This window comes from Amblyomma mixtum, chromosome 2 (genome assembly GCF_055824585.1).
Source record: "Amblyomma mixtum isolate Tamu chromosome 2, ASM5582458v1, whole genome shotgun sequence".
In the NCBI taxonomy this organism is placed as follows: Eukaryota; Metazoa; Arthropoda; class Arachnida; order Ixodida; family Ixodidae; genus Amblyomma; species Amblyomma mixtum.
In genome coordinates, this window is record NC_143013.1 from 310,374,239 (window position 1) to 310,399,584 (window position 25,346).

The 25,346-nt window shown below is 51.2% G+C and overlaps 1 protein-coding gene across 2 annotated transcripts in view; it reads right to left on the reverse strand.

Moving 5' to 3' along the window:
* The window catches only part of LOC149364949 (uncharacterized), a 155,302-nt gene extending 145,252 nt beyond the window's left edge, over nucleotides 1-10,050 (reverse strand). Inside the window, exon 1 of one of the 2 annotated variants that reach the window (XM_089574933.1) lies at nucleotides 9,124-10,050. In XM_089574933.1, coding sequence (XP_089431059.1) covers nucleotides 9,124-9,714 — 591 coding nt within the window. In that variant the 5' untranslated portion in view covers nucleotides 9,715-10,050. The remainder of the gene's footprint in view (nucleotides 1-9,123) is intronic. The other variant, XM_089574934.1, reaches the window with a different exon arrangement.
* Between the last annotated feature and the right edge of the window lie 15,296 nt (nucleotides 10,051-25,346).

Consider the following 25,346-nt stretch of genomic DNA (forward strand, 5'->3'; position numbering starts at 1 on the left):
TGGGGAACTTAGTGCGTTGGTGCAGCAGGTCAAGGTAGGTTTTCTGAAAACTCAAGCGAACACTTTGCTCGGACCCCCAACAAGCCGACTTCCTCTCAGTCTAGCGGCATGACGAGGAGCGAATATCCATTCTTCCACTATCAATATGTGCTGACCCCTACATAAAAGACACGCTATTCTCTTCTGCCAAATATTTGCACGATTAAGCACGGCGACGTCTCAGCGCCCTCTTAATAGAATAAAGAATATCTGGTGAGGAGCTCCTCTACTCCATAACAGAAAAACGAGCTACTTGTTGCACGTTCATCGCCTGACCGCTCATCCAAGGCCACAGCAAAAAAACATGCATACATGTCTTGTGTTCGTTCCAGGGCATTAGTCTGCGAGCGCGGTTTAACACGTATATGCGCCACTTCCGCCAACACCAGAAGCAGGAGAGCACCGGGCGGTTCTGCCAGGGAGCAGTATACGTAGTACACACACACACGCAGGCTCCGCCCGGGCCGTCGTGAATGGGACCCGGAGGCCAGAGTGGCGGCAGGCGTGACCCATTGTCCCTCTGGCCGCCATTGTTTGCTGCTGCCGGCGGCATCATTTAAAAGAGGGGAGTGCCCCCGCCACCCATGCCGGCACGAGCGCGAAGAGAGCGCCACACGCCCTCCTTTTGTCTTAAGGCCGTCGTTTGTCACTGTCTTCTTCGCCGGGGGCGCCGACGATTATCGCCGTTGTCGTGGCGCGAGCTGCGGCCATACTTTGGGGCTGTTATTCTCCCCCTCGACGCGGCTGCTACCACTGGTGCTTCGGGTAGATGAAAAAGAAACATGCTGAGCGTGCGTGTAAACAAGCCTCGCACGTGCACGCCTTTGTTGTCGACGCCGGAATGAAACGAAGGAAGGAAAGAAGCGGATCGACTTCTTGGGAAGCCAAGGCCTTGTGTAGGATGCCGCCGTTGTGAAGACGTGAAGAGAAACAGGAAGTGTCAGCGTGTATGCGAAAGGTACACCCTTGTAAGTTTCTTGCGAAAGCTTTGTGGTGAGCATGACATTGTTGCAGAGAAAGGACTGAAAATTACATCCCTGCCACTTTTTTATAACGACAGCGATACAGGGGACTATCTCCGGCATTACCATGAACAATATAGCATGACTCGAAGGCTCTTCCGGTGACATATCCAAAGTGTCGTGGGAACTTCTAGAGAACGCTCAGTTATAGCTATATACAACTTAATTCTGCAGTGACCGCCACACACAATTCATCCGTGACAAAAAGTAGTCCTCTGTTAAAGCTTTTCTTGTAACCTAAACAAAAAGCTAACCACCAGGAGAAATCAGCAGATTAAGAATTCCAGCATTCCGATATAGTCAAACATCAAAAACCTTATTTTGTTTGCTGCTTTGATTGGTCAGCGGAGTAGATGCTGCGGACCATAAGCCATAGTTACCAAGTGCTGATTTTTTTGCTGCTGCTGTTTTTTCTTCTTCACCTACTTTGGAGAGTTCGACACGCATGCCTGCCGTAAAATTTCTTCGAGTCGGGCATTAATCGCATAGATGAAAGAACGGTAGTGTGTTAGTGCTGTATTTATATCTAATGCCGCATTTCAATCGGCAATCCGAAACCTTTACTTGATCCGCGAAACCGTAGAGCGTGTTTCAATGGACGATTCGGATGCATATTCTGAGTTCTGACTGGACAGCGACGGATCGTTTTGCTCCTTCGCGGATTCGGAGAGCTGTTCCGGGTCGCAGATGAGAATACCCCATAAGAGACAACAGCCCTTGCCTAACTGGTACACGACACCTGCGAGCCGCTCGCACTTAACTCACACGTGCTATCATAACAAGTTCGAATATTAAGAGCCGCCAGCAGGTGTTACGCCAAACCTGGACTGAGCACGTGACGCGACTGCGCTTCAACGCACGGCGTTTCTGTTATAGCCGGACTCCATCGCGCGTGAGGAGGAGAAAAAGAGGCGTGTTCCAGCGAAGGAAGGAAGGCAGGAAGGGCGGGCGAGGGCAAAGAAATAAACGAAAAGCAGGCGATATAAAGCACGACCGCTCAGGTCACGACGTCTGAATCACGACCAGATAAATCAAGACGGACGCTGTTGCTGGAGCGGCAGGGCCCTCTTTCCTTTCCTGCCTGTTAGACCGCCCTCGTCTTTGTTGCGGCAGTATACCTCTTTTTTTTTCGAGCGTCGTTTTTTGCTTGGTTTATATTTCGCGCGCACGCGCGCGCGCGAACGTGGTTGCATCGGCGAGTTTGCGTCGTGCAAGGCCGAGAGAGCTGATGCCGCTACATTACTATTTCGGCCACGCTGCAGAAACTGCGCTCGGTATAACAACGCTTGCTCGCTGCTCATCGCACACCGGTCAAGGTGGGTAATAGCGTTCGAGATGGGGAGGTTGTACCGCAACACAAAGGTAGCAACGTCTTTTGTTATTTTTTTTTTCTTTTCGCACGAGAATCATTTTGTTTAACCCAGAGTACTCGAGGCCGTCCATCTTCCGCGGGGAAGCAACGAATGGGGCACCACGAATGAGACCAGATCAATGGGTCGATGCAATAAGGACTGACCTCTGGAAGGAACGACCGTAATCTGTTTTATTTCTTTGCGAAACCGTATCGCGCGTTTATTTGTATCCACGCGTGTGCTTCTGACCCTTTTTGTTAGCAGACGCTGCCTGTGCATGGCATTCCGTCGAATCGAGTCACCCATGTAGCAGTATGGCTTTAAAGAAATGACGACAGACGCACTAAAAGCTGGGCTGCGATATCCCAGCTTTGGGTTTCTTCTATCAACATTTTTCCCCCTTTATTGCAGTTCCATCTGTCAGTTGCGTTACAGTGAGTGAGCAAGTTTACTAGTTTACTTCATAGCTTATGTTATGAGTGTTACAGTGAGCCAGCTGAGAAAAGAGCTTGCCTGACATACCGACAGAAAAACTAATTTTGCTTTCGACCTCCAAGCAAGGATCGAGCTTTCCCACATGTAGGCATCGAAAACCGGTAGCTAGGAGCAACTGTCAAGAGACGCCATTTATCACGTCTTATGTCATTGAGCCCGTCCGTCAGCCGCAAGCAGCTGCCGAGCTGCGATCCAACACAAAAATAAAGCGTACCGCGCTCTTGTCGTCGTCTATCTATATACTGTGAGCGAAGGGGGTGACGCAGGAGAAATCGGCCCGACGCGGCTCGCAGCAGCAGCAGACGACACGCCTGATCAACGCAGACGACTTCTTCACCTTGACCCCGTCCGCTTTCTCCGATGTCATGAGCCTCGCCGCTTCTTCTCGTAGTCAGCACACACGCATATATAAACTGGGAGGGAGAAGGAGGGGTGCGATGGCGTGGCTAATGCCTAATTCCTTGCGTGACGCCATCGCAGCCGCCATCATCGCAATATTTTCCGGGCCGACGAGAGCGTGCAGCCGCCTGCTCGGCCGCCTCCTTCTCGTCTGCGTATAAAGAAAAGTCCAGCCATCGGCCGTGACAGCCGCACACACACGGCGAGGGCAGGGGAAGGAACAGGTGCGCGCCAGCCTTGTCTCGGCGACGAAGTGTGTCCGTTTGCCGCAGCCGCTCCGTCGCCTTTTCGGTTTCGCTCGCGGCGCAGGTCGGGTTGTCGTGAGTGCTCTATTCGCGCTACGGCGGCCCCACTAGCGGTGACATGCGCTAACGCCAAGAAGTAGAGGCGGCAACAGCGCTACAGAAGTGGCACGGGACAGCACATCTGAGGATTCAGCTTCACAGTGCAGGTTTATACTTCGCGATTTTTAGCGTTTTTCGCACCTACGGCTCTGCCATGCAATACTTTTTTTTTTCTTTTCGACAAGCGTGCCACTAGGCACAGTTATTGAAAGAGGGAAGGGCGATATAGGAGATATAAGCAGTGGAGGCCAGTTTCACTGAGAGAGCTGCAGGGTTTGTCAAATACAAATTGTCTCTTGTAAACTTTTTGTAGTCATCTCCGAGGTTGCACAGCAATACAATTTCCCCGCGGGGTGGCTTTTGCGCGCAGAGGCCGTCGCTAGCATGTCCACAAAAAAGTAAAGCGTATTACACATGTCCGGTGAAGCGTTACAGTGTGGGCACTTGCAGCTGCTAGCTGGTTGTTACGCCATCGATGACGAACAGATGGAGTAAGAGCCGCCTTCGCTCAAATACGGCGCAAAAATAGATCCTCCAGCGGAGCAAGACTGCGAGGGAAAGGGCGCGAACACATTTGCCTGGCGATCATGCCAGCGTCGGTGTTTCTGTCCGTTGTCCTTAAAGAATATAACGGTCGAGTAGAGAGGGTGCAGCATAGGCAGGGGGATGAACGGTACTGCAATTATTATTTTGCACGGCTTCTGGAGTGTCTTAGAAAGTACCTCAACCCCCTCCCTCTTTCGAGCGTGGTTTATGTCACACATGTCGCGCAGCAAGAACAAGACCTTACCCTCTCCTACCCCAGGACTTCAATATCAGCAAGTAGATCCCGCTGAGTACGATTCTGCCCTGCTCCGAAACTTCAACGGGCTGCATTTGCTTTCTCGTCCCCCGTCGTTTCTCGACGGCTTTGCGGGCATTTTATCATCATCAAAAAGCCTCATCCTCCGTTTTCCGCGAATCCATTCCACCGGCCGGGAAAGATCGGGCCGCCCGGACACACCTCGTCCGCTGTGCCCCGTAGCACGGGGCGAAACAACAAAGCAGCGCAACAGGGACTCGGCGGCGGGTGAGCCGGCCGTCGGCGTGCCATCAAGCGGCCTTTGAGCCCGCGGCTGCAGGAAGGAAGCAATATATACGGGGAGACAGCCTAGCCCTCCCCCCTCTCCGCTCCTCCCCACGGTACGCACTGCTGGGAGGAAAGGGGACAGGAACTCAGTATCGATCGCGGCTCGGCAAGGCTCGATGACCGCGCTCTTGCAGACGTCGTCGGTCGGTCGAACTGGGAGGCGCCGCCGGCACGCGGGGCAGGGCCACGCCTTGCGGTCACTGTGCTGCTCCTGCCCTCTTCTGGCTACAGACTGCATGACCAGCGTGCACTGGCTAGAGGCTAGACATCACGCCTGGGTGGCGCCATGCTGCGAGGTTTCATTCGCGATGCAACGACGTGGACTACATGCGAGGCTAATTAATATGCTGGTTCGAAATTCAGGACGTTTGGCCGTAGGCCTTTCGGACGCTATTTCGCTGGCTATTGTGTGTGTTTTTATTATTACGTTTGAGATGAGAGAGAGGCGCTCATAATAGCGTCGACTACTTTTCACCACTTTGTGTGGAAATAAACGTACAGCCCAATTCGATACACTTTCTCAATAGGATGCAGGGAAATACATTCTTCTCAGGTTGTTGTTCGCAGCGCCGTGTCACTAACAATGACAGGACACCTTAAGCACTTTCTTCCTTCGTGCGTAGTCTACAAAGCTTTACTCGACAGTTGGCTCGCTTCGAGCGTAGTCTACAAAGCTTTACTCGACAGTTGGCTCGCTTCGAGCGTCTAAATTATACATAATACATACACACACACGAACGCTCGCGGGACTCCCTAGATATAAGAATAAAAGATGGAACTTATCTCGTAAGCGTCGTACGGTTCACGTACCGTGGGCAACAGGTATGTATCAAGGTCAGCACGTGCCCTCTACGCACTTGTCCAAAGTGCTTTCGCGTGGCGAGATCTGGGCTGAGCGCTCAAAGAGCGAGTCCTAACTAATCCCCAGTTAATGAGATTTTAAGCCTCTCTACAAAACTAGAACTCCACCCCGCGCACCGTATAGTTCAGAGGGAGCGGGGTCGCTCGGCAAAGGCCAGCTATAGCGGCAATAATTTACTCCGCACAGCGGGTAGCGTCATTAAACCGGAACAAAACAAAAAAGGAGATTCCGGAAGAGAAAACGACAACGCAGATGAAGGGGTGTCCCCTCACGTGACACAAAGCGATGGAGGAATCCCGCTATTATGGATGATGCCCTTGTGCGGGGAGAAGCGAAAAACAACATTCCGCGGAGAATATACAGAGGACAGCCGCTGGGAGAGTGAAGGGCGCCAACGCTGACGCGGGAGAATGCGCTCGCGCGCGGCGCGTCGCGAAATGACGACAACCTGTTGATCGTCAAAGCGCTCGCGACGGGCGCCAAATGAGTCTCGGCGGCGCCACGGGGGGACCCGCAACTGATTGGCGCCGCAGGTGAGGATGCGTTCAGGCAGTACTGCGCACATCTCTGCGCACGTGGTGACCGACCAGCGAAGGAAAAAAAAACGACTTATACTTGGATTTACCGTCTATTTTTATCTGGTTTGGTTATTGGGGTTTAACGTCCCAAAGCAACTAAGGCTATGAGGGACGCTGTAAAGAAGGGCTCCGGAAGTTTAGACCACCTGGCACTGACATCGCACAGCACACGGGCCTCTAGAATTTTGCCTCCATCGAAATTCGTCCGCCCCGGCCAGGATCGAACCCGCGTCTTTCGGGTCAGCAGCCGAGCGCCGTAACAACTGAGCCACCGCGGCGGCCTTTTCCTAATTAGAACGAGCGGCCGACACGTAAGGGCAACAGATTTTCAGTTGATACCATGAAATATGTATAGCAGCGCAGTTCCAATCAGTTATTTCTAAGCTCAGTAGGTCATACAAGCTTCGAATTTCAATTTTGCGGAAGTGTTTCTCTCTCTCTCCCACTCTCAGGTAGTCTCTTTCTGAATTGCTTTCCTGCCTCTTCTCCTTGGACGCTCCACCTCTACCCTAACGGTGCAGTTTAGATGTTCACTCAAATTAACTTTTTATTATTATTTTTTTAAATTTCAGACTATCACGAGGTCAATAACAGCGCAGTTATCGTCCCGCTTTCGGCAGATATGCCACAAAGAGAAGGGCTCCAGATAAATTTCGGCTACCTGCGGTTCTTTCACATGCGCGGAAAAGCTGCTCATTTTCTTCCTCTTGACCAATGATACTAATTCGCCACTCAGTAACAACTATAAGGGCAGGAATAGCAATAGTTTCGAGGCTACCAGACATCAGTTCAGAAGTGATCGACACATCTGCTTAGGAAAATGGGAAAATGAAAGCAGAAAAAGAAACGTTAATCGTCTAACGACGTCTCGCACTTCACAGCTTGGCTCCCGTGTTGACCGTAGAGCGAACAAAAATACCTCGCACCTTGCGCAACAATTGTTAGCTCAGCCAGCTCAGCCACTCCGCTTCCGGTAAACTTCGATCCAGCATTTTATGCAATGCGAGAGGAAGAATGTTTCCGCTACGTGGTATACGTGTACGAGCAAGAGACCGTGCACTGTGCTGACTTGCACGCTCTTTTTCGTAAATTTGAAAGAAAGAAAAAAAAAAGAACGAGAATTTTCACTGCCCGCCAAAACAGGCAGCGCCGTTTTCACCACCAGAAGAAACCGCGTCACTCGCCGCATGCTATCCTACTACTAGCAGCCTCTGGCAAGCGAGCAAAGGCGCGTAGGAGCCGCTGCGTGCGTCAAGTGAGAGGGGAAAGAAAAATTAAACGGAGAGCAATGCCAGAGAGGCGTGGGCGACCCCCGGACGGAATAGACTGCCCGTGAAACCGGAACGCAACACTCGCGCGGCGAGTAAGCAGTCTGTCTCCAAGACCAGAGCAGAACAGCACGGCTGCAACCGGGTTATCTTTTCGAAAACGAACTCCATCCAGCTTTCATAAATTACAACGGCTGCGCGTTCGCTGTCTCCGAAGACTTCGCCGGCGCTAATAGGCGATTCCCGAGGCGTATACATAATCCTGGTGCAAAAATTAAGTGTATAACAGTGTCAAATTGAAAGTAAGCTCTTTGCACACGACTAATCGCCATGCGTGTGGCGTGGACTGTCTAGTGCACCTTCATGTCCTTGGTCATCAAAGTATGCCAAAGTTTCGTTTTCTAGTCATGTACCGCATTAAAATGGATCTGTGCGCAGGGTTTGAAAGAGAAACTCACGGAAAACGAAGGCAAGGCAGATTTCTGGGCTGACACATCGGTCCAGTGCTTGTCGATATCTTTCAGCTTTTTTAATCGTCTCTTTTGTGGAGGCTTTTTTTTTTTTTTGCTTTCGCTCTTCCTTAGAATTCATCTCACCTACAGCCTTCGCGTGCGCCTAGTCGCGCAATTCTCTTAGAATTCACATCACCCGCGGCCTGACTTCGCATCGCATATGCATCTTGCAGAGCAATGCCAACGCCTGACTGCGGCCTGAGGCAAGGTCGTCACGGGCCGACTACCATAATGTCGCAACCGGTGGCAGCCTTCATCTAGGGGCAAGGCACGCATACGTGCGAGTCAGTATCGGGAAAGTCCTCTGCTCCGCACCGATCGACGTGACGGAACCACTCAGAGACCTTATCTCGAAAACTTCCAAGGCTCGGTTGCGGACACCGCAAGGACGAGTGATGCCGTCCACATGAGGTCGTCACTTGGTAACAAGACAAGCGCTGTGCTGAGGGGGCGATAAGAACGGAAGACGACGAATGCCCCCGAGTAATCGGCTGCCCGTGTCGCTAAAGATCAATGAAGCTCTGGTTTAGTGATAACATGGTTCATCCCGTCGGTGTCTTTCTATCACGCCTCTGAAAAGCAAACCACATCTGTCAGCTGACGACAACAGAGTGTTTCGCGATGGTGCATCAGTGCGTTGCGGAGAAAGCCGCCGATGCGGCAATTAAGAAGTGACATCTCTGATGTATGCGTATCCAGTCAATCCATCTTTCCTGCTTTCTGGTCGCTATGATTGGGAAGCACATCTGCTCGAGGTTGTTAACACTAAGTGCAAAATTATCCGTACATGTATGCAAGATGCATAGTGACAAATGCAGCGCTGCGATTGATCGCCGTCAGGACGTCCAAGCGCGGATTCGAGGAAGGTTAATAAATGCACAGTGGTGGAACTCGCAAAGAATTGTGCCAACAAGAAGCGCATTTTGGGCGAGCGATCGCTCGATCTTTCTGGCTCCCGTTTGCAACATTCACGAATTTCTCAACCTTCCATTGAAGATCTTGCAGTCTTTCGTGCTGCTCATAAAGTGGCTTTCACTCGGACTTTCCGTACGGCCACGGGATTCAAGGTCACCCGAAACCGAACGAAAACCGAACTGACATGCGGACAGGCGCTACCACTCACCCTTTCGTGTAGCGATCGCAAGTCGTTGGTGATGATCTGGGGGCGTGGCGGAGGCGGCTCCTCGTCCGAGTCGCACTGCTCGAGCTCGGCGTCGATCTCCTGCTCAAACTGCACCAGCAGGGGCGCGAGCATGCCGAGCCGTGCTCCGCGGCGAGCCACTTCCAGCAGGCACAGGATGAAGCTGCGCTCGTTCTTGCGCATCACCAGGTCCTCGGTCTCGAAGAGCAGGCACTCCTTGATGTTCAGCGCGCGGCAGAAGGCGATGAAGTTGGAGACGTTGTCCCGCGCCTGGAAAGTGCCGCGCTGGACGTCCGAGCGGTACACGACGTCGCGGTCGGGCAGTTTGAGCGAGGCCAGCCGGCCTTCGGATCGGGCCGCTTCGAGCACCTTGTTGGCGTGCCGGCACAGGATGATGCCGTCGTCCAGAGAGTCCAGAAACGTCTCTGGCGTCAGCTTGAGCCCGTAGAGCGTGTTCATCCATTCGGCCAAATCTTCTTTCATGGCCCATAGGTACTCCTCGCTGGACTTGAACGGCCGAAGTGGCCGGATCTCGAGCCGAACGGCTCCGAGCTCGTACGCCGTCGAGCACATGGCTTCTGTGTTTTCGCTGCTGCTGGCCGGCTGGCCCGCCCGCCTCAGCGCGAAGTTAAGGCACAGACACACACGCGCGCACTCGTAGTAACGTCGAACACACAACAGCACCACACGCGCCGCCTCGGAAGAAACACCGAGACGTCACTCCCCCTCCGCCGAGATGCGCCTCTCACTTCGCTGCCCGCCGGCCGTCGTGTTGTCGCGGGGGCGAAAGCCGTACGTACACTACGCGCGCGCGCTCTTCTCCGCTACACCGCCCCGTCCATCTCACTCGTACCGCAGCCGGTCGGCTTTTCACTCTCGACGCGCCACGGCAGCCCAGACAGCACGCGCCCGCAACGCGCTGCTGCGGCAGTAGGTCACGTGGCTAGCGCGCGCGGAGTAGCACGGCGGCTACGCTAGCGCCATCTATCGTGCGGTGCCGCAGACACCACCTCACGGCCTCATCGCCTCGGGAACGGAACGTCGTACAGCCGCTCCATCTTTCTCGTGCCGACCGCTCGCAGAATGCAAACTAGGGAGTGGACGGTTTCGTTTCTTTGTTTTGTGATTAGGTGAGCGTGTGTTTCCATTGGCGTCCTACGTAGGCTGGTGAAATATCGAGGCCGAGGACGAGCTTTACGGCGAATAACGGTCAAGTGCGTTTCGCAGAACGTGTCCGTGCTCCCCACATCTACCTACTTCGTCTTCATCTCTCACCTTTTCTTAGCGGGCATCGGAAAGCCGTGCCCCCTGAACGCCGCTCCAGCTTCAAAACCCGCCTACGCTAAGATCACTTGCCGCTATCACCTGCTTGCGCACAGCTCGTATCACTGCGACGCAGCGTGTGCAACGGAACGAGCAATTGCAGGCCGGAATTTTCGTACTCGGTCTAGACAGATGAAGACCGGATACCGACATCGCTGCTCCACATCTGGTCCTAACGTCTTGCTCACTGCCGCTGCGCCAAGTTGGTCGTATGGTTTCTTTTTCCACGTCAACACAGTGTAACAGAGCTCCCTGGTTCAAGTATGGGTCGCTTTGAAGAGGTCATCATGCAGCGGCGACAAACTTTTGTCTAAAGGTGTACAGCCTAGATGTCTCCGCTGACAGTGGAAGGAATATAAGAGTGCGCTGGTCGTGTGCAACCGACATGGCTGATCTGACTTGATTCCTAAGGCTTCATCACACGCAGTGTGTAGTGTACAAAAACTACAAAGCAAGATGAAAGTTCTGATCGAGGCCCTTTTCCATGACTTCAGCTGCGAAACGAGTTTCGTGCCGGAATCCATGTATCGTGAACACATTAAGGTACCAGTGCTATCGACACTGATAACACATCGAAGGATATTTATTTATTTATTTATCCAAATACCCTAAAGGCCCTACGGGGAGGGTATTACATAAGGGGAACACACGAAGCACTTCGATGACAATTTGTTCAAAATCAAAGGTGCAGAAAAGAGAAAAATTAAAATACAGACACCGTTCTTGAAGTACAGATATATGTGAAGTAAGTATATGTGAGCTTGGCAGCGTCTTCTCTGGTTTTAATGTGCCGTGCGCTCACAAGCTTAAATAAGCCAGTCTGTCTACTCGAACCCGCGTTCCGTCCAATATTGGGGCTGTGTCACCAGCACCAGTCTGATACGACAAAACGGGCTCCGCACTGATCTTACGGCGCTCCAAACAGCGAAAGAAACAATATATATAAGAGCAATGTAGCTAGAGCAGCGCGAAAAAGACAGGATGATAGAAAAGGAGCGCACGGAAGGAACTTCCTTCGCCTCCTTTCCGGTCATTCTGTTTTATCTGAGCTGGTGCAGCCGGTGTGAATGTATACCGACTCGCTCGAAGTTCCCCACCGGCTGGAGTGAAATTGGTGCAAATGGAGTGAAGACTGCAAATAAATGCCAACCATCTGGGCACATTAATGCGGCTACTAAGCAAACATTATCTTTCTGGGGCCTTTGTATAGCTGGACAAAAAGCCGTCTCCGTCTGTGGATTATTGATTATGGGGCTCAACGTCCCAAAGCGGCATGAGGGACGCCGTATTGAAGGGCTCCGGAAATTTCGACAACCTGGGGTTCTTTAACGTGCACTGACATCGCACAGTGCACGGGCCTCTAGAATTTCCCCTCCATCGAAATTCAGCCGCAGCGGCCGGGATCGAACCCAGCCACCGCGGCGGGGTAGATGTGAGGATTAAACCCAGAACCACTGCTTGGTGCATGCCCTTTACTTTCTTAAGCATTCAAGTTCCAGCCTGAAAAAACAACTGGCGCAAGCTTATGTCATGATAACTACTAGCGCTACGGTGCAGTCACAGTTCGATTATCTGCCGCCGATGTTCTGTAATCATCATCATCGCTGATTATTGGCACTCCAGCTTCTGTGGTGGTATCTTGTTTTCCCTTGAGTTACTCGATGCAGGCACCCACTGTCATCAAGTTATGTGGACATATGGAGCTTTGGCATGAACCCTGGCATGCGCTGAACATCTGTCCGCTCTGTACAAGTGATTCTATCTCGCGCTCTCTGCAAATTTATGGATGACAATTGCATAGTTTCCTTTATCAAAACATGCAGTGTCTACAGGTGGATGTCGATTAGGTTTCAGTTCACATCTCTCTGAGTCTCGCTTTGCTTGTCGCTAGCGATAACATAACACTGCAATCAATACGATAGACCCTGTACTGTATCGCTGCTCATGAAGAAGAGTGCAAAGCATCGAGTTTTTTTTTTTTCCTTTCAGTGCATGTTAATTACAGTGAAAGAATGTAGCTTGTGAGAAACGTCTACAAAGCAACCAAGAGCGGCTTTCATACTTCACTTATCAGGAGCTTGGACCAATACACTTTCTCATAATTTCATAGTGCACTCTAACAAAAACATCTGAACAAACCAAACAGTCAATCGATTTATAAGTAAGTTGGCCTTATTGTACGTATCCTCAAGGTAAAAAAGAATTTCGGCGACATGGCATTAGCAATAATCACGGACTGCACATGGGTCAGCTTTTTGGTTAAATTTATTTTTGTGCCTTCTTGTTCTAAGACACCCTGATACAGCTTCAAAGAATAGGGCACTGCCTCTCGAATTGTCATAGAACAATTTCTTCCTGATCTGTCTTTTCCAGTTTTTAAATACTGTTCTACAGTCTGTTTCTCATACCCAACAATTCTGGACAAAAGCATTTTTGAACGGGAAATAGTTTATGAACGAAATTTTTCATATATATTTAAGATTTCACTTAACAACCAATATATCCACAGAACTCCCGTCAGCAGACTTGTATTTTTTTGTAATTAACGTTTTTGCTATCGTCAGAAGCGTTCGCCATTGGTTTTTTTATGGCAGTCTTGACTGCTCGATGCAAGGGATGAAAAAACTTTAAAAGAAAGATTTTGCCATACATCGGAAGATTGGACCATTATTTGCTATATTTCCATAACAGTACCTTACAATTTTCAATATTCAAAATTTGTGTCCATCATTCCTTTCCAACTACCTGCCATAACATCATAATTGTTGTACTCCCATAATGCCGTATGTTTCATGATTACGCGCCATCTCTTCGCCCTTTTGCCCTAACAGTCTATGGTGCACTTCCATGAATAATCTGTCCTTCGTTTACCTATACTCCAAAATATTTGTATTCTGCCAGTCTGGGTATTTCATGGCCTTGTATTGTAAGCACCTGATCAGTGGAAAACTATCAAATCATCAGACCTGACTTAACTCCGTTAGAAGTGAAGCAGAGAGCGTCTCCTTCGTCTTCACAAGAATTAACCAGAGTCTGCAAAGCTTCCTGGATATCAGTTAATTGTACAATATCGTGAGCAACACCCGCAGCGACACCTCTCGGCAGTTCGTTGCACTAATTTACTATCCCTCTCCTGCTTTACTGTATCGGGCATTATTCACTTTAGCCCTCTGTTTTTCTTCTAGAGGCCCGTGTACTGTGCGATGTCAGTGCACGTTAAAGAACCCCAGGTGGTCGAAATTTCCGGAGCCCTCCACTACGGCGTCTCTCATAGCCTCAGTCGCTTTGGGACGTTAAACCCCATAAACCAACCAACCATCAATCATGAACAGCAAAGGGACGCTTAGTACATTTAGTAGATTTCCAAGCTCCCATTATTCGTCGTACTCTCGTACTCTTTTCTCCTTATTTTTTTCACCTCAGAGTTCTAGCCACATGCTTATTCTCTGAAGTCTACACGCAAGTGAAAATGAAATGTTTAGCGACGGAAAGGATATCGCGTGGTTTTTATTTTAAAAAAAAATGAAATGCTGAGCAAGTTTCGGGTGCGAAAGCATCTGGAGGACAAAGTAACCCTTTACGAGCTTCTGGGGTGGCATCCCAACAGATATTGCCCATAAGTTTACATGCCAGTCATCCTTAATCAGTGGCTTTGCCATTCAGTTAATTCACCCTTTAACCAGCAAATTCGAGGCAGTTAGGATGGCTGCGTTTTAGGTACATATTCGATTAACTAGTTTTGAACCGCTGCACCCCAAGGCACGTCATGGAACACTCTTGCTATCTTGTCCAGAGAGAGACAACTTAATTTGCGGAGAGATGCCTATTCCGGCCTTTACCTTGTATGACTTACATTCGGAGCGTAGATAGCGGGTTCGATCCTCGCCGCGGCGACAGCTTTGAGGGAAAATTCAAAACAGATAGTGCTCTGAGATTTAAGCTACCGTTAGCGTTCCAACACGGCGACAGTGCTGCGTATAGCGTCTGAGGAACGCTACAGGTTTGCCACAAAGTGAAAGTGTAATTTTCGTTCTGTCAGCGCACGGAAAGATCGTGACAGACGTGACACCTGCAACCAACGCCTAAATAGCTTTATGTGTAGAGTAAATAGAATCACCTGTCTCCAGCGCCGCGGCGATAAAGCAAATGCTTGAACGTTCATTAACTGCGGTGATGGTTCAGGTAAATAAATGCTTCCCGCGTCTATCTGATGCCAGCCCTCCCCTCCCGCTTGCCAACACTCCCCCCGCCTTCCTCCTTCCCCGCTTTGTCGTCCCCGCAAATGACAGAAATGAACAAACAACCCGAGCCGCACGCGTGACCAAACGGGCCGTCGTGTGTGCGGCGCTCGGTCGGTTCCTCGACATTCCGCAGAGGCGCCGCCATGAGCGCACGCACGCACGCTGTCTGCGCGTGAAAACAATAATACTCCCGAATAGGTCGCGCGCCAGAGGATCTCGACGCAAGGGCGTCGCCCACACGACCGCAGCGCGCGCGCGAGGACATCGGCGCGCACCCCTTACAAAAATGCTTCTTGAGACAGTGTTGAAGTTCTCATGAGCAGACTCAACACGCCATGTTGAATTTTTGTTGTGACCAGGATGGGCTAGTGTTGGTGAATTGTTGAGGCCGAGTTTAAAGTCATTGGAAAAGTGGCCACTGCGCTAGAGTTGAGCATTCTCAATAAAATTTCTGCTTTGCGTTCATGTTGAATTCATGTTGGAATTACGGGAGTGAATCAACACGCCATTCTGAATCTTGGCTGGGGTAAAAAAGCAAAAAAATCCTGGGAATACATTCGTATTGCGCCAGATGGACCGACTACCAATGCAATTTTCGGCGGTATATTCATATTTATTGCTGCAATTTCTCGTTAACGTGAAGCCGTCATCCCCTGTGACGTAGTGCTCCTCACATACGCACAAACACGTATGTACATCAATATATATACATAAGCTCTGCACATCCATCAGATAAAGAGCATGGGACAGTGCTGCACACGAGGCTATATAAAGAACTGACAGAGTTCATCTTACAATCTTGAATTTAACTTCGACTTCGCCCTTATATAGTCCTACTCAGCGGTGTCCGGACCTGCGCAGGTTGTAGACTGCCGATCAGCAAAGTTATGTCAGTTACTACTATTATTATTTATTTATTTTATGTGTAGTAGAAGTAATAAAGTTCATATGCAACGGGCTATTATTTGACGACCTTGATTCATTCATAAACAACTTAAATAAATCATAAATAAGCGCCCTTTTTTATGAGAGCACATACGAATCATCCAAAGTAGGTATGTCTGAATGAGCATATTGCACTTTTTTCTATGCAAGAAAATGACTTTGAGCGGTTTATGAGAGTTTCGACGGGTGTTGCGTGCGTTCTTAATAAGTGTAATGTGATCAGGTTCTGTTTACACGATGCATGACGAAATGATTTCATTTAGTTAGGCTTAGAAACGGCTGTCTTGAGATGATTAAACTTAAGTTCAACAGAAATTGCTCAATAGTAAATCTCTTGACTACGCTCAACAAAAATTCCGTGTAGCAGGTGTTGTGTAGGCTCAACATACATTGAGTTCATGTGGGTTTTCAGTTGATTCAACAGGAGCTCAACAAGGCGTCAACTGAAGCTCAAAAGTCATTTTTGTAAGGGACAGACGCATACACAAACGCACGCACAGGCGCACATACGCAGGAACAGACGCACAGACGCGCACGCAGTACTTCAAATTACACGGAATCACGTGTCGAGGCCTGCGTTGTCCCGACGCGCGCAAAGGCAGCATGCGCGTGCGCTTAAGAGAGGGTAGGGAGGGGATGGCAGCGCCTTCTAAACGCTGCGGTACAAGCCGGCACGTGCGTTTGCGCGTTCAGCCAGCCAGCCGTTTTCCGCAGGACGCAGCAGCAGTTGTCATGCGGCCGGCGTGACGGGCAATACATCACGCCCTCCGTGTTTTCCTTTTTAATATTTTCTCCATCCTTTCCTCTGTTGACACGGCGCGGTGCGGCCGTTTGTCCGACTCGCGGAAGGCGCAGCAGAGGTGGCAGCGGCGTGCGAAAATCGCCGCTTTTTCGCACTCTCTTTCTCCACCGGCGGCCTACGAAGGTGTCCGCTCCTCATCACGCATACCACAGCTATCCACAGCGGCAGCGATTCGCGAACCTCCGTCCCGTCCCCTCAGCAGCGGCGAGCGGAGGGTCAAGTGTTGGCGATTTCACGCCTTTGGCGCGGCTTCGCTCGTCGTCGGCCCTGTCGCCGTCACTGTCGCCTGCCATGTTCCTAATTTTCTTTTTGTTGTCGGTTGTAATAACGAAAGAGAGAGAAATCACTGTCGTGTCACTACAGCCGCTTCCATCCCCCTTCCGCTTAAACCCCGGCTTCCCACTGTATTTTCTTTTTATTTTGTCTTATCCCTTTCGTTATTTGGTTTTCTCTGGTTTCGTCCGCGTCCTCCCTGCCTTTTCTTCTCGCTGCTAGCAAGGACGGCGGAATGTTTATTCTCTGACTCACGTGAGGAGGTCACGCGTTCCGGAGAGAAAACTGCCGTGGCCGGCTAGGCTCCACAGTGCGCACGCGCTGCAATCAGCGGCTGGCGAGGCTTTGAGTGATCCCGGAGAGGCTGCCTGCGGGACAATCGGCTTCGCGGGAAATGCCGAGTTGTTTGAACGACGCCTATCGAGATGTGGGGGGCTCTGTCAGCCGTCCGCAACGCGGGGGGGATCCAGTTTGTTTGAGCTCGTTTCGTCGATAAAGATCGACGCGTTCTTCTCGTTTTCCTTAGCCCAGTGTGCTGTGTGGTGGAGACAAGCGTATCTGCGATCTGAATGCTCATTCCCACGCTAGGAACTATCGTGTGAACTTGGCAGGAAATGATCTTTGAAGACATCATAGCTAACTCTGCTGTATTTTCTAACTCTACTCTACACTTCCGGCCATCTCAAATCGTACGCGCCAAAATTATTTCTACGTTAACCGGTACTTCACCGCCGTCTCTAGTCCGAACACTGGGGAAAGCTATATGCACTGGTCAGTTAGTTCTCTTCACATCATATTAACAAAAGCATTCGCTCAGCACAGCCCAAAGAAATTAATTATTTAATGCGGGCAAGTCAAATCCACTTGTTAGCATTATGTCCGACATGTAGAAACGGGCTGCCTTGGTTAAGCACACTCATTCGAAGGTTTGTGCTCCTCACCGCGGCTGCGCACTCGCACATTGCGGTGCGCCTCCTGTAAACATTTCGGTCCACTGTTTTTCAACACTATCTACAACTTCCGAACGTACTTTTTTCCCCTGAAGCCAATATTTAATAAGTTAGCTAACTGGTATTTACTAATTAACTGATTTAGCAGAAAAAAAATACTGCAGAATAGGTAACACGACACACAACAGCCCTCACTTGGTTCCACTCGTCTAAGGCTCTTCTTGTTTCTAAAAATCTCGGCTACATTTTCCTGGGGCCACAGGTACAAGCGGCGTATATCGCATAAACTATTTATCGACCCACACTCAACAACGTCGTAAAGAGTGACAGTGTGGCTGGCAGAATTACGCTCTTCATGTAAATTATTCAGTCGAGAAGCCACCACACCAGGCAAGTCACAAGGGCGAACGTAGAGGAACGTACAAAACAAGATTGATAACAAGAAAGAGCACTGCATTAGCAAATCGCTACTGTCAACTTCGATTAACCAATCAAACTATATAGCATAAACGCGAAACTTCCCTGTGTGAGCAAAGCGAGGGAGGGAGAGCATTATTGCAAAGTAGTTTGAAATCATCAATTGAGCTAAGCCGACGACTCATGCCCGATGACTTCCTTCTTTTGCCGATGGGAAAAACCGCGCGGCATCGCGCTCTTCATTTCGTAAGCCTGAATTCCGCAGGCGCTTCGAGGACAATGGACGCCGCGGTGATCAACGGGCATGCCGGCGAGCGGCCGACCAGCTTTGCGGAGAGTCTGCCGGTGCAACCGGCGCACGGGTGACAGCTATTCAACACAGAGGTCAAGATGGCAGGCGTAACGGCTCCTGATTAGGCCTGCCCGGGTCTCTCAGGGGAAAAAGAAATGTCGTTGCCGCGCCGGAGACTCGCCACGGTTTCATGACTTTCGGCTGGTGTTGCTGCTGATGCCACCGCTGACTTCCGGTCCGTCATTCAACTGGGTTGCGTCATTGCGCCACGTGTCAGGGTGGGAAATGTGGAGAGAGGAGGTAGTCGGCTTGGACAAAAAGCAAAAAAAAAGGGGGGGGGGGGGTAGAGAAGACAAAGAACATAAAAGGGAGAGCCTTCGCAAATTGAATAGCCCCGCGCTATTGTGAACTGAGCCTGTCAACGGCGGTGCAAGCGTCCGTGGAATCTGTGTTTGCCGAGGGAGTGGTAAAATCGTTCAATGCTTCGACCCGTCTTCACGCTGGAAGGTCGCGTCAACTGCGAACGACCGCGGCCAGTGGGTCGGCTGTTCTCTGAAAACTTGAGCGCGAAATAAGGAGGACGCGGAATTTCCGCTTGACGGGACCGTGGGAAGGAGATGCAGAGGCAATAAAATAAAACAACGACCTTTCAATACTTTTCTTTGTTCGCTCCGACTGTTTTCTGCTCTGCACTGTGTGACGAGAAGTGAACGAGACTAGAACATTTTTTTCGTCCTACATGAAATACTTGAAAGCGGTAGGCACACACAGCCGCACTCACTTTCATAAATTGGCAATACCCATTGAAAACATCCATGGCTGACAGCGAAATAACCATTTTCCTAGGTGATGTGTTCTGATAGGATGTAGAAATTGACATGGCTTGGACAACTACTCGTATATAACAAGCGCCTAAGACCACTGCATAGGCCTTCGTGTTGTTTTGCTGTATGCAGCTTATGGCCTTACTCTTTTTCCCTGGCTTTTGAGTGACTGGTACCAGATATTGTTCAGTCTCTTCGAGCAAGGCTGCCCTGGGGTCCTTGGGTTAACGGAGCCAGATAAACATCTCGATGTGTCGTCGCCTGGAAACAGCGGATACTCCGCACTCTAGTGCTGCCGTGCACAGGGGCGCAAAGTACGGGTGCGCGGCGGCGGACGTCTTCGTCGCCATCGTTTCGCAAGCGAGGACCCACGCCTCGTCCGTGAGCCGCCGCCCGCGCAGCCCTCGGGCCCCAATCGTGCCCGGAATCGCTCGCCACGTGCCTCCGCGCCTACGCGCGGCACAACACGGGCAACTAACAGAGGGACTTGCGTGCTCCCTCTTCGGCGCGCAAGACCTTCGGGAGACGTTTCGCAGTGGCAGTGCGCGACTGCTGCTACTGCGGCGGCGCGCTGTAGATACTGCCAGGCTGATGCAGGCTCTTTGTTTCGATTTGTGCAAGTGATTTCCTCGCTTTTATTTTTCTTGGCCGGGGGGGGGGGGGGGGGGGGGGGGGATGAGCCCAATTGGGAAGGTACAGTGTTTCCCATCAAATATTTTTTTGCCTTCTGCTCATCTCATAATATGACCGCCGAAAATTCATTACGTGTATATTTCTCCGCGCAAGTACTGTGAAAGCGCATTTCACCTCATCGGTACCGTCGTCATCTGGGGGATCCTGCCATTTAAAGTACCATGTTAGCATCTGCAGTAAACATGCTGCCCCCTAGTTCCTTCTACAAACTGGATCTATTGGCTCATCAAGGCTTGATCGAAGGCATGCTGTCGCAAAAAAAAAAAACAAAGGAACAACACTCAGGATACAGTCGCCAGAGGGAAAGCGGCGCACCATGTCCGGTGATTAGAATGTAAGCGAGTTATCGTTCCTTTCGCGACCGGCGCGCGTAAAAGACTGGAATCGCCGTGCCCTTCGGAGGCGCATTGCTGGCGGGTCCAATGGCGAACCGAACACCGGAAATAAATGCGTCCTGGCTGCGAGGCGCCATGTGAACCATGCGCCTGAGAGTTCACGGTATAGAAGGTGTCATTTACGGAGACCTGTTTACCGGCTCAGACCAACGGGCTGGCCAACGGGTTATCAGTTGCCGGCGCATATCCTGCGGCCACTGCAAACGCAAAGCTATGATGGGGACAACGCTCCAGAGATGACAGCATTTTGTTCTCAGAGAGCGCGTCTTGGGGCGCTGAAGTAGCACCGCTATCACGTGGCAATTTTTGTGTTTTTCATTCTTGATTTTAGGGCGGCAAAAAAAAAAATTACGTATGGTACTTGGGCTGGTTCGTATCCTTGATTTAAACTCATAGTTTTTCAGCGCAACGGCACACGGCCAAAGAAAAGAAGCAGGAAGAGAAGAAGGACGAACACAGCACAAGAACGTATGGTACCTTGTTGTAATCATTTCAGACCAGTGTTTGTCAACACGCCGTGCAACTTCAGAATTGACGCGTTCTTCCCAAAGCCAGTATTGAAGAAGTTGTCTTTTAGTATGTACTAATTAAATATCCTTGCCGAACGAAAAAATACCGCAGACAAGTTCACACGACTTTCAACGGTGATGTGATCGGGGTTCTCGGGACCAGGGTCTACACCGCATTGGGGCGAAGCAGGCAGACTACGGAGAGAAGCCTTCGGGAGGAATAGCAAAGCTGGAACGTTTATTTTACATTTTGGTACAGTAGCAAGTAGACCAGAGTCAGAAAATGGGGGAGGATCTTCTGGCACCCCACAGATTGCTGCTTAAATGCAGTTCAGATTCCCCAGGTACCCAGGTAGGGAATCTGATCTCGGGTTGAGCGTCCAATGGGCTGCTAGCGTCTTCTTTGGCTCCGCCCTCCCCACGTGACGGCGCACAGCGCACAGACACACACATACACGGGCAAGGAGGAACTTGGCGTCTCTGAGTCGCGAACTGTTTTCCCAGGCCCAAAGGTCGTTTGCTGCTGAGTGACGATCCTGATCGATGGGGACGCGAGCGCTGACCGCTCACACCGGTGACCTCTTCAGGGACAAATCAGCCGTGTCGCCCCTCGGCTTTGTCTGCTGCCCAGTGCGCACGCGGGTAATGAGTTAGCGGCGCCGCCGCCCAGCCGTCGTCGCCACTGGGTCTCGTCGGTCAGTCCACGGGCCGTCCGGGAGAAGCACCGCGCTCAGCCTTCCCGGCGAAGGGATTAGACGTCTTTGTGTACGCCGACGCCGTCGCCAGTAGCTGCCCCACGCAGTGTCTCTTTTGTCTCCCCCGGACAGCAGCGCTTTCCGTCCCAGTAGCCTGATGACGCCGGTCTGGCTCGCCTGTTTCCGCTGCCAGTCCCCAGGAACGCGGTCCGGCACCAGAGCCGCATTCAGCATCGCCGGCGAAGGGGATTAGAGCCTTTGTCCACGCAAACGCCGAGCCAGAAGCCGCCTCCAGGCCAGCTTTTCCTTGCGTCTTCTCCGAGAAACAGCAGCGCTTTTGGCCGCATACCTGATGACGCCTGACTGTCTCGCCGTTCTCCGCTGGCTGGGCCTCCGATCATTACAGTCCGTCCGCCGCCAAGAAGACGTCACGAAGTGGTTGCAGCTGATCGGTGCACCACGAATGTACGTCAGCGTCCGAGTCCTTCTGCTCGACAGGTCGGCCAGGAAGCCCTGCACATCTTGCAGTGGTCCTCGAAACGGAGCATTAGTGATCAGGCCTACGCTAAGCCCATACCTCCAGCAGGGAAGCACACGGCCAACCTCAGAGAACTGCCAGGTTTCCGGATAAGGTTAAACAAAGGCTGTAAATTTTGATACACACCACAGCCCTCGCTCGAAAGCGCATGCCTGGAAAGCTGGCCTATCGGACCTAGTTGAGCCAATTTTGTGTTTTCTTTTGTACTGGGAGACTCTCGCTTCCGAATTTTGAACAAAGAAAACCGCTCCAACTAGTCGACAAAGAGAACAAAACGGTGACGCTTCAGAGATGCAAATGCAGAGAAACAAATCCAAACTTTTTCTCTCGGGAACTTTAAGCACTTCCAATAGGGCCACGGAGAAAACACGTGCTGAGGCCCTCGCGTTTCAGTTTTCTCGCCCTCTTTGTAAGGGAGTTCAGCTCGTAATTGCCACTAAAATTACGAACGTGCTTACTTCCCCTCATTTGCATGACCGCATAGTGCCGTCACCTTTGCTCAACCTGGCAAAGCTTCCCTCAATATTGGAGCCCGACTCACATTAATCTGTCTAATCCTTAAACAAAGAGACTCCAGGCGCTTATGCCAGTGTCCTACAATGGCCCGTCTCTCCAGCATTTCCGCATGACAGCGGACGCTGCTATACATAAGTACTACGTGTGCATTGTCAAACCATTAGCATTAAAGAACCGCTAGACCACTGCTGCGAAAATTTAACGAGCATCCAAAAACTACATGTGCTCAAAACTTTTTTGGCAGCAGCAAAAAAAGAAAAAGCAAACAGCAGAGACTCATTCTCGGAATCTGCTAACTACCCCCGTCGAGACACGAAGGGGTCCTATTCTTCAGCCGCGCTCGGCGCGGTCGCAGACTAACAGTAGCTTCGGCCGCCGAGACCCGACAAAAGCCGAAGGGCTTAAGTCCGCGTTCACCTCTTCGGGCTCCAGACGCCACGCGACGTTGATTTGTTCCGCAACCCGGCCGCGCGTCTCCCACGCCCGAGCAGGACCCGAAAAGAATGCGGGAGGGGGACGATCTATGAAAGCAATGCCTACGAGCATTCCCCTCTCGATTCAAGAATGGCCTGCCACTGAAACGCGTTCTGCTGCGTTCTTTAGCGTGGTAGCTGTGGATGCTTCCCTGTGCCCTGCCGCAAGTTTTACGCGTCCTGCAACCGCAGGGTCGCCACAATGGGTCGGGTGGTCTTCGCTTTATCTGAACCCTTCCTGTCGGTCTTGCCCTTGTGCGGTGTCTATTGCACCTGGCGTGCCGCGGTGACCGTCTCGGCCGATTACACTGTTGGCCGGCCTTTAGCCTTACAGTGTCTTCTGCCCGTACTTTCTCTGTTCTCTGGAGAGCACCCTTTCGCTTGGCTCTCCCTGCGCGCGGCCGCCTTCTGAAAACTGCCTTAGCAGATCGGCCCTGCGCGCCTCCCTTTCTAGCGGTGTCCTCACCCTCCGCGTCTTCTCTCTGACGCAGCACCGAGCCGCATTTCCCACTTGATTTTAAACAATGGGCTCGTGCTTTCGGCGAGTCACTGCATGTCACAGTATCAAACTGTCTCGTCGGCACTTTACTCTTTCCTGAGCATAGATTGCTCTCCTGAGGTTTGCTGTTCGAGCTTACAACACTAACGCTCTGGCCTGCAACTGGACCTGAACCACGCTGTTCGCCTAACGTAGCGTTTTTGTACTGTGTGCTACCCTCTCGATCGCAGCAATCAACCTCACTTATCAACAGAGCATCTGCCTCAGGGTTAGAGACGGCCGCCTTCTTCCCGGAAAGTGCCCGCTTCTCTAGGCTCAACACCGCCGCGCTGCACCTTTCCTTACTGCTAGCAGTGCCTACATTATCCCCCGAGCCCTCACGGCTTGCGGATATGCACTTTTCGCTAGCCTTAGTGTCCTGATTATCCCCCGAGCCCTCATGGCTTGCGGATCTGCACTTTTCCTCATTCCTAGCCTTAGTGCTTACACCATCCCTCGAGCCCTCGCGGCTTGCGGATCTGCACTGTTTGCTAGAATTTTGACCTAAATCATCGGTCGCTGCTGCTGAAGTAGCCTTTCTTTCTAGAACAAAGCCTGCCCTATTCCGGCGCTTCTTAGCAGCCCTCGTGTCTTTCGGCGACTGAGCGGTGCTCCTAAGTCGGTCGCTGACACTGTCGTGGTGTACCTGACCACATTCACTTTGGCTTTCGAGATCGACCTCTGCGGTAATTCCAAAGTGCATGAAAAGCTCACTTTTAGCTGTTGCATAATTTTCCGCGTCCTCGTCCGACAGGCGCGCTAGGACGTTGGCGACTTCACACGGGAGGAAAGCCAGCAGCATAACTGACCAATAACCCTGGTCCAGCTGCTCCTCCGTACAAATGCCTTCAAAATTTAGAAGAAAAGTCCTGATTTCATCGCCTGTTCGGAAAACACTTAACCTAGATCGAATTGTTTTCATTCTTACGAGGTTAAGTTGACGTGTGATTTCCCGCAGCTCCCTTTCCCGCTCCTGTCGAGCTACTTCATCCCACTCTCGCATCTTTTGATCGAGCTTCCCTTTTTCTTCATCCTCTCGCTTATTTTGTTCCCGTGCTTTCTCTAATTCCTCCCGAATGTACTCCCAACATCCGACTATCTCCTCCGCGTCTGCACCGCTTGCCTCAATTGCCTCAATTAAGAGCGGTTTCCTACGGATAGACCCACAATCGATGCCCAATTTCCCGCATATCAAAACCAGGTCCGGTCTGCGCAACTTTTTCCAGTCCATGTCTGCTCCCCAAGCGACGGCTAGTCTCTACTAGTGGTCAGAGAAGATTCCCAGGCAATCTCTGGAGCCACATTCCATTACCTAGGTTTACAAATTCCAAAGATGTACAACCTGGCAAAACTCAAAAAGAGACAAGACCGTGCACTTACCCATACCGGAGCCAGGACGCCGCGCAGACCATCCCACAGCTGCCAACCAGTTGATGTGATCGGGGTTCTCGGGACCAGGGTCTACACCGCATTGGGGCGAAGCAGGCAGACTACGGAGAGAAGCCTTCGGGAGGAATAGCAAAGCTGGAACGTTTATTTTACATTTTGGTACAGTAGCAAGTAGACCAGAGTCAGAAAATGGGGGAGGATCTTCTGGCACCCCACAGATTGCTGCTTAAATGCAGTTCAGATTCCCCAGGTACCCAGGTAGGGAATCTGATCTCGGGTTGAGCGTCCAATGGGCTGCTAGCGTCTTCTTTGGCTCCGCCCTCCCCACGTGACGGCGCACAGCGCACAGACACACACATACACGGGCAAGGAGGAACTTGGCGTCTCTGAGT